This window comes from Nerophis lumbriciformis, linkage group LG11 (genome assembly GCF_033978685.3).
Source record: "Nerophis lumbriciformis linkage group LG11, RoL_Nlum_v2.1, whole genome shotgun sequence".
NCBI classification, from domain to species: Eukaryota; Metazoa; Chordata; class Actinopteri; order Syngnathiformes; family Syngnathidae; genus Nerophis; species Nerophis lumbriciformis.
The window spans coordinates 42,300,828-42,314,566 of record NC_084558.2 but is presented as its reverse complement, the minus strand read 5'-3'; the positions used below and the strand labels follow the sequence as shown (position 1 = coordinate 42,314,566).

Sequence of the window (13,739 nt, the reverse complement as noted above, 5' to 3'; positions counted from 1 at the left end):
TATTTGAGATTTACTTATTTAATTGGTCTTTTAGTCTGAATTTAAACTGAAATCCAAAAATGTTTGATTGCCGAGTATAAAAGGTGCAGCTTCCATTCACACAAAATGCAATAATATCCTTACTAGTGTGTGTGTGTGTGTGTGTGTGTGTGTGTGTGTGTGTGTGTGTGTGTGTCAGCGGAAACACTGGGCACATTGTCAAACACACTTGGAATCATTTAACCCCCGAGGCGACACCCTGGAAATTATCCCACAATGCATCACACGAGTAACAGTATTTACTGTATGCAATGAGTCAATATAATTACGGAATAAATCAGCATCTGGTGTGTATGAGACATTGATTGGAACTCTGGACATTCCTAAAATAATTGATTGCAACCTTGCAAATTTCTAAAATAAATCATATGGGCGACGTAACGTTTGTGTGTGTGTGTACGTGTGTGTGTGTGTGTGTGTGTGTGTATGTGTGTGTGTTGGCTTGCTTACGGCATTCTGGATGTCTATGGCCCCGTAGTATCCGGGGGGAGCGCCATTGGCAGTGTTCTACAAGCATAAACAAAAGAGAAAAGCAATGAATGAATGAGCAAATCTGCAAAACAAACAAGAGGGAAGCAGGGAGGGAGAGAGAGAGAGCGAGAGGGAGAGAGAGTCACATGTCAGAGTAGTAAGCAGCAGCACAAAATGAGCGTGAAGCTCCTCCACCTCCTGCTGTTGGACATGGCAAATGACAACACGACGCTTGACATAACAAGCGAAAAGCAGCAATGGAGGGGAAACTCCCGGGCTGTTTACTCACGCTCTCGACTTCTGTGGACTCCCTGCAAGACAAAAAGGGGGACACGGAAACACGATGAGATGACCTAAAGTGTTTCCTGTCAAGCGCACTCGTTAAAGCGCGGGGGTGTCCAAACTTTTGCCACAAAAAAAAGCATGCAGGGCCCGTTTTGTTATTTTTAATTTTCAAAACCATGAGAGTTCCCTTCAATTTTGGTGAATGTTTTAAGTCCCGGGGACCCAAATGGGTATATTGTGTTAAAAACAAGTTATGTATGAATATTTGTTTAACTTCCATTGATCAACATCAGATCTCTTCATTACCATGAAGTTTGTACTTTTTTTGTTTGCCATGACGTTTTAATTTGTTTTGTTGTATGCCCTTTTTTTCTTCCAAAGAAAACCCTGTTTTTATGGCAAAAACACAAAATATACAATATTTTCCCCAAAACATTTAAAAAAATTTAGTATTTGATGTGAAGCAATTGGATTTATAACAGCATTGCTTTTGATTCTTTTTTCTTTAAATCACACTAAAGGTCCCAGGTACCCAAAAGAGTCTTGGTCAAAGTGTTGAAAACAAGTCATAAATATATGTTTTTTTACTTTCAAAACTGAAATATCTATTGATCAACTTTAGATCTATCCGTTGCCATAAAGTTATTTGTATGCCTTTTTTGCACAAAAGAAAACACTGTTATTATGGCAAAAATAAATAAATATACAATATTTTGCCCAAAAACATTTTTCAAAATGCAATATTTGATTTTAAGTAATTGGAGCCGTAAATAGGTCAATAATTCATAGCAGCATTGATTTTGATTCATTATTATTTTTTGGGGAAAAAAATCACCCTAAATCTCTAAGGGATTCAAAAGGCCCCCATTCTTAAAAGTGTTAAAAATAAGTCAAAAATATATATTTTTTTTACTTTCAAAACTTAAATATCTATTGATCAACTTTAGCTCTATCCGTTGCCATAAAGTTATTTCTATGCCTTTTTTTGCACCAAAGAAAACACTGTTATATTTATGGCAAAAAAAAAATATATACAATATTTTCCCCAAAAACATTTTTCAAAATGCAATATTTAATTTGAATTAATTGGAGCCGTAAATAGGTCAATAATTCATAGCAGCATTGATTTTGATTCATTCTTATTTTTGGAAGAAAAAAAAATCACACTAAATCTCTCAGGGATTCAAAAGGCCCCCATTCTTAAAAGTGTTAAAAATAAGTCATAAATATATTATTTTTAACTTTCAAAACTTAAATATCTATTGATAAACTTTAGATCTATCTGTTGCCATAAAGTTATTTCAATGCCATTTTTTGCACCATAGAAAACCCTGTTATTTATGGCAAAAAAAACTAAATATACAATATGTTCCCCAAAAACATTTTTCAAAATGCAATATTTGATTTGAAGTAATTGGAGCCGTAAATAGGTCAACAGCATTGATTTTGATTCATTATTATTTTTTGAAAAAAATCACACTAAATCTAGCGCCTCATTCCTAAAAGTGTTAAAAATAAGTCATATATCAATATATATTATGTTTACTTTCAACGCTTACATCTGTAGATTGTAAGTATACCATTAGTGGTAGGCCAGCTCCATAGAGTGGTACGACAAAAAAATCTCCAGTGTTTTATTTTCCTATTCTCAAACACAGTGTTACTGTTCGAACTGTGTGTAATGTTACAATGGCCAAAAATATTAAATATACTTGTTAAATAAAACCTCAGCCTTGTTTTTAATGAATACTTATGCCTGCTATGCTACTGTATTTTAATGTTGGCCATTATGGTAGTACTGTTTTCAGACACGGTACTTGGTGAAAAAAGTTCGAGAACCAGTGCTGTAGATCTACTTCAGATCTATCCTTCAATTATAAGTTTTTGTTATTTTTTTAGTAATGACTGTTTTAAAGAAAAAAAAAGCCCGCATGGCAGCTTTGTGTTATTAGTGTGGATATTGCAACATTTTCTCGTTACATTACACCTGCTTGCTCTTTAATTCCACTTTTTAAATGTTTATTTTATTTACCGTATTTTCCCGGACTCCAAGTCACACCTAAAATATTTTTTCCCCCCTCAAAACTCGACAGTGCGCCTTATAACCCAGTGCGCCTAATGTACGGAATAATTCTGGTTTTGCTTACCAAACTCGAAGCAATTTTATTTGGTACATAGTGTAATGATAAGTGTGACCAGTAGATGGCAGTCAAATATAAGAGATATGTGTAGACTGCACTATGATGGCAATATGACTCAAGCAAACAACACCAACATTTTATATGTTCCATTGAAAATATAGAACATTACACACGGCGTTAAAAAATCTATCAAAATGTTTTAGTACGACTTGCTTGATGGATTGTCGGCGCATTAAACATAAGAGTATTATTATGGTGTGTGTATAAGGTAAGACATATCATCTGGCGTTTTGTTTCGCAATATTATGCAAAAGCAACTTTTCTTACATTCTGGTACCTGCTGATCTGTATTTGGGATCTGCATAAATCCTGAAAAATTGCACACGTCCCCCTTTGTAGTCCATGCCAACACCGTAGTCGATACGCTTCTTCTTTTTCTCTATCTTCTTGTTATGTGACATTCACCCTCTACTGTTGCCATTTCTAATATAAAGTAGTATAAAGTTCTTACTTATATCTGTCAGTAAACTCGCCATGAAAGCGCTAAAACATACCGGTGTAGTGAGTTTACATTATTCACCCAAGGAACTTTAGTTATTAGAGAGTTCCGGTCGGACGTTTTTTCACGGGACACATTTCCGGCGGATGAGGAGATGCTGCTCCGTTATTGATTGAAGTAAAAAAAAGCCTGAATGTCATCAAAACAGTTTTTTCCATCTTTTGATACTTCTTCCACTCCCGTCCTTGCACGCTACACCGCTACAACAAAGATGACGGGGAGAAGACGCTGCCGAAGTTGAGCCACGTAAATAAGACCGCCCACAAAACGGCGCTTTCGGAAGCGACTGTCAGAAAGCATCTGTAAAACATAATCCATGCAACATTTTGACCAAAGAACCACCATTAAATAATATGTAGACCACAAGGAAGTCTTTTACATTTAGAAAAAAATAATAATAATATGACTCCTTTAATGCGCCCTATAATCGCACCTTATATGTTAAAAAAAAGATTTAGTAGTGCGCCTTAAAATCCGGTGCGCCCTAAAAATACGGTATTTATTTTATTAGCTGCGGGCCGCAAATGGCCCCCAGGCCGCACTTTGGACACCCCTGCTACAGCGTTTACGTACGTGGAGTCTGTGTCTTTGTCTTTCCTCCGTCCTGGGATGCCGAAAGGCTTCCTCTTCCTGGGTTTGGCACCTTAACACAAACATTTATCATCTGTGTGATCCATTATTATTATTATTATGATCATTATGACTCAACCTGTGCACATGTTGCAAAAGTCGTACCTTCGGTAGCAATAGCAGCATTGCACTCCTCAAACTCAATGGGTCCTAATGAGGCACACACACACACACACACATCTTTTAGGTTCATTTGGCACATAAAGGGTCAATGGCCCACCGCTGTGAATGCTGTGAATGTACATCACGCAATAATCGCACACATATACACACACACACGCCCAAATACACAACACAGGGGCTGGCGTGCTGCACAAAGTGTACACAAACAGGGCGAGGCTGATCCCACAGGGCAGACAGGGTCAATAACGGAGTCAAATGTGCGTCTGGTGGCCGTCGCAGAGAGCGGCCATAACGTCACGTCACAGCACACACACACACACACACACACACACAGAGGGTACACATTTCAAGTCCCAAATGGCTTCCTAATTGACGCAGGGGTCTAAAAGCGAGTAGAAGAGCGCGGCCTGCCGACAGCAGACACGCAAAGTCACTTAACCCTATTAGAATAAGACAAACAAGTCCAAGATTACATGCAGTGAAGTGTTTAAAGCCACAGGCTACAAATCTGCTCACGGGCTTAAGAGATGCCCTTTTTGACTTTTCACTGGCAGAAAACAGAAAGAGAGGGGGGTAAAAAGGCAAGAGGTCACGAGGGAAACGGCACAAACATGCAGAGGCAAGGGAAGCAACCTTAACAATTAAATAGGAGTTGTTTACAGTCAGGTGAACAAAGGAGTGCATGTTGTTTACATATCATTAGTGGCGCCCCCTATGGGTTGTATTAGGAATGCATTGGATAATACAGTGGAACCTCGATTTAAGAACGCCTTTATTTGCGAACTTTACAAAACTTTTGAAAGGCGCTGTGTACGAACACTGCATTCACTCAATTTGGGTCCCGCTGGCAGCCATTTTGTGCCTGCTCGTATTGAAGAGAGGGAAGAAGCCAGCTTGGTACCAAAGCAAGTTTGAAATTGTGATGAGAACAGGCTTTTGGTGCCAAATCGGACTTACTTCACAGTGGAGAAGAGGAACCTCTCGTTCAGTGAGAATACACACGGCCCCTCCCCCTTTGTCTGCTCTTTTCTCTCCTTTCGTTTGATTGATTGAAACTTTTATTAGTAGATTGCACAGTACAGTACATATTCCGTACAATTGACCATTAAATGGTAACACCCGAATAAGTTTTTCAACTTGTTTAAGTCGGGGTCCACGTTAATCAATTCATGTTGAGCTTCTCCTTGTTAATCTACCGTCAGTGGATATACATTTTCTATATGTTCGATATTGAAGCAAAATGGTTGTTAAAGTTAAGGGTTTTTGTGATTTCTCACTGTTTGTGGGGGCACCAAATGGTCTTCTGTGAGTGTGTTGACTGACAGAGCAGCGCATATAGCACAGTTCAGCTGTTCGTGGTTGTCGTTTTAAAGTTAAAGTACCAATGATTGTCACACACACACGAGTATGTAATGGGTCCCATTTTTATACACTGTAAAAAAAAAAATCCTATTTTTATGGTTAATTTACTCTAAATTTATACTGTAATTTTTCTATTTTTTTAAAATAGTTTATAAAACTGTAGAATTGAAGACATTATCTGTAAAAAAAAAAAACAATCCGCCTGTTATTGTAAGTAATATGCCAGTATTGACAAACTATGTATATTTCTATTTTTTTTTTTTACAGAAAAATACCACCCGGGAATCATTTATGGTGTTTTAACCTCCAATTCCAACCCTTGATGCTGAGTGCCAAGCAGGGAGGTAATGGGTCCCATTTTTATAGTCTTTGGTATGACTCGGCCGGGGTTTGAACTCACAACCTACCAATCTCAGGGCGGGCACTCTAACCACTAGGCCACTGAGTAGGCTTTTAGCCTGGTAATAAAGAGATCAGTACTGTATAGCACTTTGTTTTGTGTTCAAAGTGTATAAACTTTCACTAAAATGTAGACTTTTGTCGAGGCTGGAACACATTATTCATATTATTTATGGAGGAATTTGCTTCACTATAAAAACTTTTCCATGTACAAACCTTGTTCAAGAACCAATTTAAGTTCGTCAACCGAGGTTCCGGCTTTATCATAATTACGCAAATAATCAGTTAATTATGGAGAATAAGTTGCTAACTCCTGCTCCTGTGTCAGCCTTCCGCAAAGTATGATGGTTTTTTTTTGCCAATTTGCTCTAATTTTACGCACACATGCTTGTCAGGTGCACCAAATATGGAGGTGATATGGCCAGGTCAAACTTTGGGTGTTTGATAATAGAACCATTTGTCCTTCCAAATATTGCCACTGCAACACACCGCAGATTTGTATTTTTAAAACACATTCTACAATTGTTTTGGGTCCTAAATTAATTCCATAACTTGAATTGATTTATTTTGGAAAACCTTGTTATATTGTTTAATGCATCCAGCAGGACATCACAACAAAAAGTAGGCATAATAATGTGTTAATTCCATGACTGTATATATCGGTATCGGTAATTAAGAGTTGGACAATATCGGAATATCGGATATTGGCAAAAAAGCCATTATCGGACATCTGTACTTGTTAATATCAACACCTTCAAAATTGTGAATGAAAACAATAACTAAGATGCACGTTACAACAGCTGGTGTGTAATAAGTACAATACTTACAGTATTAACACTTTGTAGGGTGCAACAGACAACTAAGACTGAAATGACCAACAAACCATAAACTGAACACTACTGCCGTTTAATGTCTAACTGTACTTGCAACTTGTTGTCATACTAGCAAATGAGACTCAGAAATGTAAAAAAAAGTACCGAAAATTGGTACCAGTATCTATTCCCAGGTACCGGAAATCGGTACCGTATTGGTTCAAATCTATCTAGAAGAGGGCTCTTATAATGTTGAAAAACTTAAAAAGGTCATAAACAGCTTTTTTATGCTAAAACGCTGGTAATATTTGAATAAGAGTGACTGATTCTGGGGACGGCGTGACTCGGTTGGGAGAATGGCCGTACCAGCAACCTGAGGTTCTAATCTCCAGCTTCTACCAATTTAGTCACGTCCGTTGTGTCCTTGAGCAAGACACTTCACCCTTGCTCCTGATGGGTCGTGGTTGCATGGCAGCTCCCGCCATCAGTGTGTGAATGTGTGTGTGTGAATGGGTGAATGTGGTAATAGTGTCAAAAGCGCTTTGAGTACCTTGAAGGTAGAAAAATGCTATACAAGTATAACCCATTTACCATTTACTACTTAGGGCAAATTAATTGATCAAGTCCGGAACCAATTAACAGCGATAAACGAGGGACAACTGTGGTTCACTTTGAATGGTGAGCATTCACAAATCCTCATTGATAGATTAAAAAAAGGTGAATTATTTAAAAAATAAGGCCTATTATAAAATTACGGCTACTGGAAGGCCCGGCCACTTGCGAGATGAGCAAAAGAGGCAGCGCCCTCCGGCAATGTGCCCGATACGCTAACGCGCCTTGACCCGAAAATAACAAAAGCCGACGATGTTTTCACTCAGAAAGTATACATTAGCGGCTGCATCAGCGCGGAGGCCCACCCCGCCCCCTCCGACTCCCAGCCCCAGAGGACGCCGGTCGCGAGCATGCATTGTTTGGCGTGTGCAGCGCCAGCCGAAACCCGGGCGAGCGACGAGTCACGAGAGGCGCGCATCACGCCAAGTGAAGTGGATAAAGTACACCGATGACTGATCTACTCTACTGTGCAATATCGGCCCTTAACCGCCGGCAAATACACAATGACTGCACGAACTACTACTGTGTGTGTGTATGTGTGTGTGTGTGTGTGTGTGTGTGTGTGTGTGTGTGTGTGTGCGTGTGTGTGTGTGTGTGTGTGTGTGTGTTTCATGCCAATCAAAACACAATTAGCTTTAAAAATAGCATCTCGTGGGAGGATCGACACTGTAAACATCCTCATGGTGCCTTCACTGACTGACAGTAAACGGGAAAAATATTAATTTATAGTATTTCACCGCTTTTTATAACCAGATTTTTTTTAAGGAAGCCTTCAATGCAAAACACTACGTCTGCCATAGTGTTTTCTGGCCGCCAAGTTATTATATTTTTCCAGAAACTGTGTTTTTAAAAGGTAGAAATTTTGTGTTTTTTTCCAGTGTCCTCTGTGGTGGACATTAGGACTTACTTAGGGCTGGAGGATTAAATGATATCAATAAATGTGTGTGTGTGTTTCATGCCAATTAAAACACAATTAGCTTTAAAAATAGCATCTCGTGGGAGGACTGACACTGTAAACATCCTCATGGTGCCTTCACTGACTGACAGTAAACGGGAAAAATGTTCATTTACAGTATTTCACCACTTTTTATAACCATATTTTTTTTTAGAATAAAGCCTACAATGCAAAATACTACGTCTGCCATAGTGTTTTCTGGCCGCCAAGTTATTATATTTTCCAGTAATTGTGTTTTGAAAAGTTAGAAATGTTGTGTTTTTTTCCAGTGTCCTCTGTGGTGGACATTAGGACTTACTTAAGGCTGGAGGATTAAATGATATCAATAAATGTGTGTGTGTGTGTGTGTGTGTGTGTGTGTGTGTGTGTGTGTGTGTGTGTGTGTGTGTGTGTGTGTGTGTGTGTGTGTTTCATGCCAATCAAAACACAATTAGCTTTAAAAATAGCATCTCGTGGGAGCACCGACACTGTAAACATCCGCATGGTGCCTTCACTGACTGACAGTAAATGGGAAAAATATTAATTTGCTTTATTTCACCACTTTTTATAACCAGATTTTTTTTTAGAATAAAGCCTTCAATGCATAACACTATGTCTGCCGTAGTGTTTTCTGGCCGCCAAGTTATTATATATTTCCAGTAATTGTGTTTTTAAAAGTTAGAAATTTTGTGTTTTTTTCCAGTGTCCTCTGTGGTGGACATTAGGACTTACTTAGGGCTGGAGGATTAAATGATATCAATAAATGTGTGTGTGTGTGTGTGTGTGTGTGTGTGTGTGTGTGTGTGTGTGTGTGTGTGTGTGTGTGTGTGTGTGTGTGTGTGTGTGTGTGTGTTTCATGCCAATCAAAACACAATTAGCTTTAAAAATAGCATCTCGTGGGAGCACCGACACTGTAAACATCCTCATGGTGCCTTCACTGACTGACAGTAAACGGGAAAAATATTAATTTACAGTATTTCACCACTTTTTATAACCAGATTTTTTTTTTTAGAATAAAGCCTACAATGCAAAACACTACGTCTGCCATAGTGTTTTCTGGCCGCCAAGTGAATATATTTTCCAGTAATTGTGTTTTGAAAAGTTAGAAATGTTGTGTTTTTTTCCAGTGTCCTCTGTGGTGGACCTTAGGACTTACTTAGGGGCTGGAGGAGTAAATGATATCAATAAATATCATGATAGACACGTAACCGATAGCAATAATAAAAGGGGTTTGATAAAGCGTTCGATAATTTTTTTTTTCTTCTTTGTCGGAAGAAACCGGAAATATGGAAGCAAAGTTGGTTGCATGGACAAAGGCACTCGCTCTCTGGTAACCAAGCAACACAGGAAATGGGAGTAACACGCTTACAGCCAATCGGTTAACAGTATCAGTCTTGTTGACTGGCGGTTGATTCTTTGCATGGAGTGAGAAGAGAAAGTAAAAATGAAGAAATGATGGATTAAACCGGAAATCACCTGGTCAGTATGGCAGTTTTTGGGGATTTTTTTTTCCCCAAAAAGACCGTAGTCAAACCAATGTAGTCTGTAAATGATGCAAGGCGCTCGTCCCCACCAAGACCGGTAATACCACAATACCCTAGCTGCGCTTACCCTTTAGAGCACAGCTGTAACTTCCTGGCACTAAACCTGCAGAAAAAAGTTCTTCTCAGGTTTCTCTATGTTTACATTTTCATACTTTGGACTATTTTCTTACACTTTATTAAGCATTTCTTACATATTCCTTATTTTCCCACCTTTATTTTAACACTTTTCAAGTGTTCAATGTGATTTTACAATTTTGTTTACATTGTTTGAGTGTTTTCCATGCTTGTGTTGACATTTCCTTTACTTTCTGCCTTGATAGATAAGGGGATTACACTGCAATTGATTTGCCACTTGCCAAGGTTTTACATTTTATTTCTAGAAACGTCCATAGTGTTATGACCTATTTACTTATTTTTAGTCATTGACTAATCTTAATTTTAGCATGAATAATTATATTTTTTGTATTTTAGTGTAAACATGTTAAAATTGAGAAGATAACTATTCAAATAACATATTTAGGTTTTCCCCACATAGGAAATATTGTTTAAAGATTCTGCAACATCTGGAGCATGCTTAATTTAAGAAGTGCAAGTTGAATAATGTTGTTTGTTTTTTAGAATAAAGCACTTATTTCTATCTTAAAAGTCCTGCTAAATTCTAGAAATACAAACCTTAATTTAGGATGTTTTATTTGGTAAAATTATCTGTCAATGCAGCTAGTTAATTTAACTTGTTTTTAGTATTTTTTTTCCTGAAAATCCAGTCCTTTTTTTTCCTATATTTAGACAGCTATTTTTGCAGTTCATAATCAGACGAAGGTTAAATTTGAAATAAAAATGTTTACATTTCATATATCTTTGTCCTGGTCCTTATTTTCGATAGGTCATCAAAAATATCAATAATTATTGACATCCACCAATATATAAAACACTTATATCATGCGACAGTTTTCATCCATATCGCCCAGCCCTAGAATTACGACAACTTGTTCGGTTGATGCAACTAATGCCGTTTGTGCACCCAGGGAGAAAAACTGCTTTTTGTAGTGTCATTGATATGACTGAAAAAGTGTGGCACAATTTTTTTTTCTTAAAAAAGCCAAAACCAAAAAAAAGTTCAAGTAAATGTTATGATTTTTAAATGTTCTGTTTCAAGTGCAATGTTAATTTAACTCTAAAATTGGAATAGAGTGGTTCCTCAGGATACGGACGCCCCGGATAACAAGGTTTTCAAGATGACAACTCTCTCTTGACTAATTGGTACGCTTGCGAACAAACATTTGTGTTACGATCCTCCCGACCCCAAGTTGGCGTAGCGAATCTCATAATGAACCCCGTAAGATCTGACAAAAACATTCCGTCTTACTTTGCGAGCATAAGCTTATAGCTAGAAATTGAGCTAACTTTGTTTTTTTCCAACCAGTGCGGTGAAGAAGTGGATGGTATTTGTTGAACTTAAAAAACAAAATCATTAAAACATTACCAAGTGTGTCACTAGCTAACTTGGTGAATAAATGACATGCATTCAAGTAAAACGTTTAAAAATGTTCCTGGATGACATTTTAACAATAAAATAGCATTTGTGTACAACAATTGGTTCTTTTCCTCAGCAAATTCTAATAATGCAAGTGAGTAATCACCTGTGATTACCGTATTTCCGGTATATAAGCCGCACCCACAAAATTTTGGAAGGAAATATATTTTCCATATATTAGCAGTTATAAGTCACAGTTATACAGGACTGTCTCAGAAAATTAGAATATTGTGATAAAGTCTTTTATTTTCTGTAATGCAACTAAAAACATGAAAATGTCATACATTCTGGATTCATTACACATCAACTGAAATATTGCAAGCCTTTTGTTGTTTTAATATTGCTGATTATGGCATACAGCTTAAGAAAACTCAAAAATCCTATCTCAAAAAATTACAATATTTCCTCAGACCAAGTAAAAAAAAAAGATTTATAACAGCAAAACAAAATCAAACATTTGAAAATGTCAATTAATGCATAATGCACTCAGTACTTGGTTGGGAATCCTTTTGCACGGATTACTGCATCAATGCGGCGTGGCATGGAGGCAATCAGCCTGTGGCATTGCTGAGGTGTTGTGGATGCCCAGGATGCTTCAATAGCGGCCTTTAGCTCATTTGCATTATTGGGTCTGGTGTCTTTCAGCTTCTTCTTCACAATACCCCACAAATTCTCTATGGGGTTCAGGAAGCGACTGGGATGAGAATCAGCACCTCCAAGTCCGAGTCCATGGTTCTCGCCCGGAAAAGGGTGGAGTGCCATCTCCGGGTTGGGGAGGAGATCTTGCCCCAAGTGGAGGAGTTCAAGTACCTCGGAGTCTTGTTCACGAGTGAGGGAAGAGTGGATCGTGAGATCGACAGGCGGATCGGTGCGGCGTCTTCAGTAATGCGGACGCTGTATCGATCCGTTGTGGTGAAGAAGGAGCTGAGCCGGAAGGCAAAACTCTCAATTTACCGGTCGATCTACGTTCCCATCCTCGCCTATGGTCATGAGCTTTGGGTTATGACCGAAAGGACAAGATCACGGGTACAAGCGGCCGAAATGAGTTTCCTCCGTCGGGTGGCGGGGCTCTCCCTTAGAGATAGGGTGAGAAGCTCTGCCATCCGGGAGGAGCTCAAAGTAAAGCCGCTGCTCCTCCACATCGAGAGGAGTCAGATGAGGTGGTTCGGGCATCTGGTCAGGATGCCACCCGAACGCCTCCCTAGGGAGGTGTTTAGGGCACATCCGACCGGTAGGAGGCCGTGGGGAAGACCCAGGACACGTTGGGAAGACTATGTCTCCCGGTTGGCCTGGGAACGCCTCGGGGTCCCACAGGAAGAGCTGGACGAAGTGGCTGGGGAGAGGGAAGTCTGGGCTTCCCTGCTTAGGCTGCTGCCCCCGCGACCCGACCTCGGATAAGCGGAAGAAGATGGATGGATGGTTCAGGTCAGGGGAGTTGGCAGGCCAATGGAGGACAGTAATGCCATGGTCAGTACACCAGTTACTGGTGGTTTTGGCACTGTGGGCAGGTGCCAGATCATGCTGGAAAATGACATCATCATTTCCATAGAGCTTTTCAACAGATGGAAGCATGTAGTGCTTTAAACTCTCTTGGTACACAGCTGCATTGACTCTGGACTTGATGAAACACAGTGGACCAACACCAGCAGCTGACATGGCTCCCCAAACCATTGCTGACAGTGGGAACTTCACACTGGATTTCAAGCAACTTGGATTTTGCTCCTCTCCAGCCTTCCTCCAGACTCTAGCGCCTTGACTTCCAAATGAAATACAAAACTTGCTTTCGTCTGAAAACAGGACTCTGGACCACTCTGCAACTGTCCAGTGCTTCTTTTCCATAGCCCAAGTCAGACGCTTCTTCCGTTGTCTTGACTATGGGAATACGGCTATTGTAGGCCATTTCCCGGACACGTCTGTGAACAGTGGCTTTTGATACCTGGACTCCAGCTTCAGTTCACTGTCTTTTAAGCTCCCCCAAATTCTGGAAGCTGCTCTTCTTCACAATGCTGTTAAGGCTGTGGTCCTCTTTCTTGGTTGTGCAGCGTTTCCTGCCACATTTCCTCCTTCCAACAGACTTTTTGTGAATGTTCTTTGAAACTGCACTGTGTGAACAGCCTGCTCTTTTAGAAATGTCTTTTTGTGTCTTACGCTCCTGATGGAGGGTGTCAATGATGGTCCTCTGGACAGCAGTCAGGTCAGCAGTCTTCCCCATACTTGTGATTTAGTTTACTGAACCAAGCTGAGTGTTTTTAAAGGCTCAGGGAAACCCTTGCAGGTGTTTCGAGTTAATTAGA

At 39.4% G+C, this 13,739-nt stretch overlaps 1 protein-coding gene across 7 annotated transcripts in view; it reads right to left on the bottom strand.

Moving 5' to 3' along the window:
- Nucleotides 1–13,739, bottom strand: part of fcho2 (FCH and mu domain containing endocytic adaptor 2) — a 195,596-nt gene that overhangs the window by 102,040 nt on the left and 79,817 nt on the right. For all 7 annotated transcript variants that reach the window (XM_072914142.1, XM_072914143.1, XM_072914144.1 and 4 more), the window contains exons 9-12: nt 4,231–4,275; nt 4,069–4,138; nt 800–821; nt 490–546 (exon numbers count right to left, since the gene is read on the bottom strand). In XM_072914142.1, coding sequence (XP_072770243.1) covers nt 490–546; nt 800–821; nt 4,069–4,138; nt 4,231–4,275 — 194 coding nt within the window. The remainder of the gene's footprint in view (nt 1–489; nt 547–799; nt 822–4,068; nt 4,139–4,230; nt 4,276–13,739) is intronic.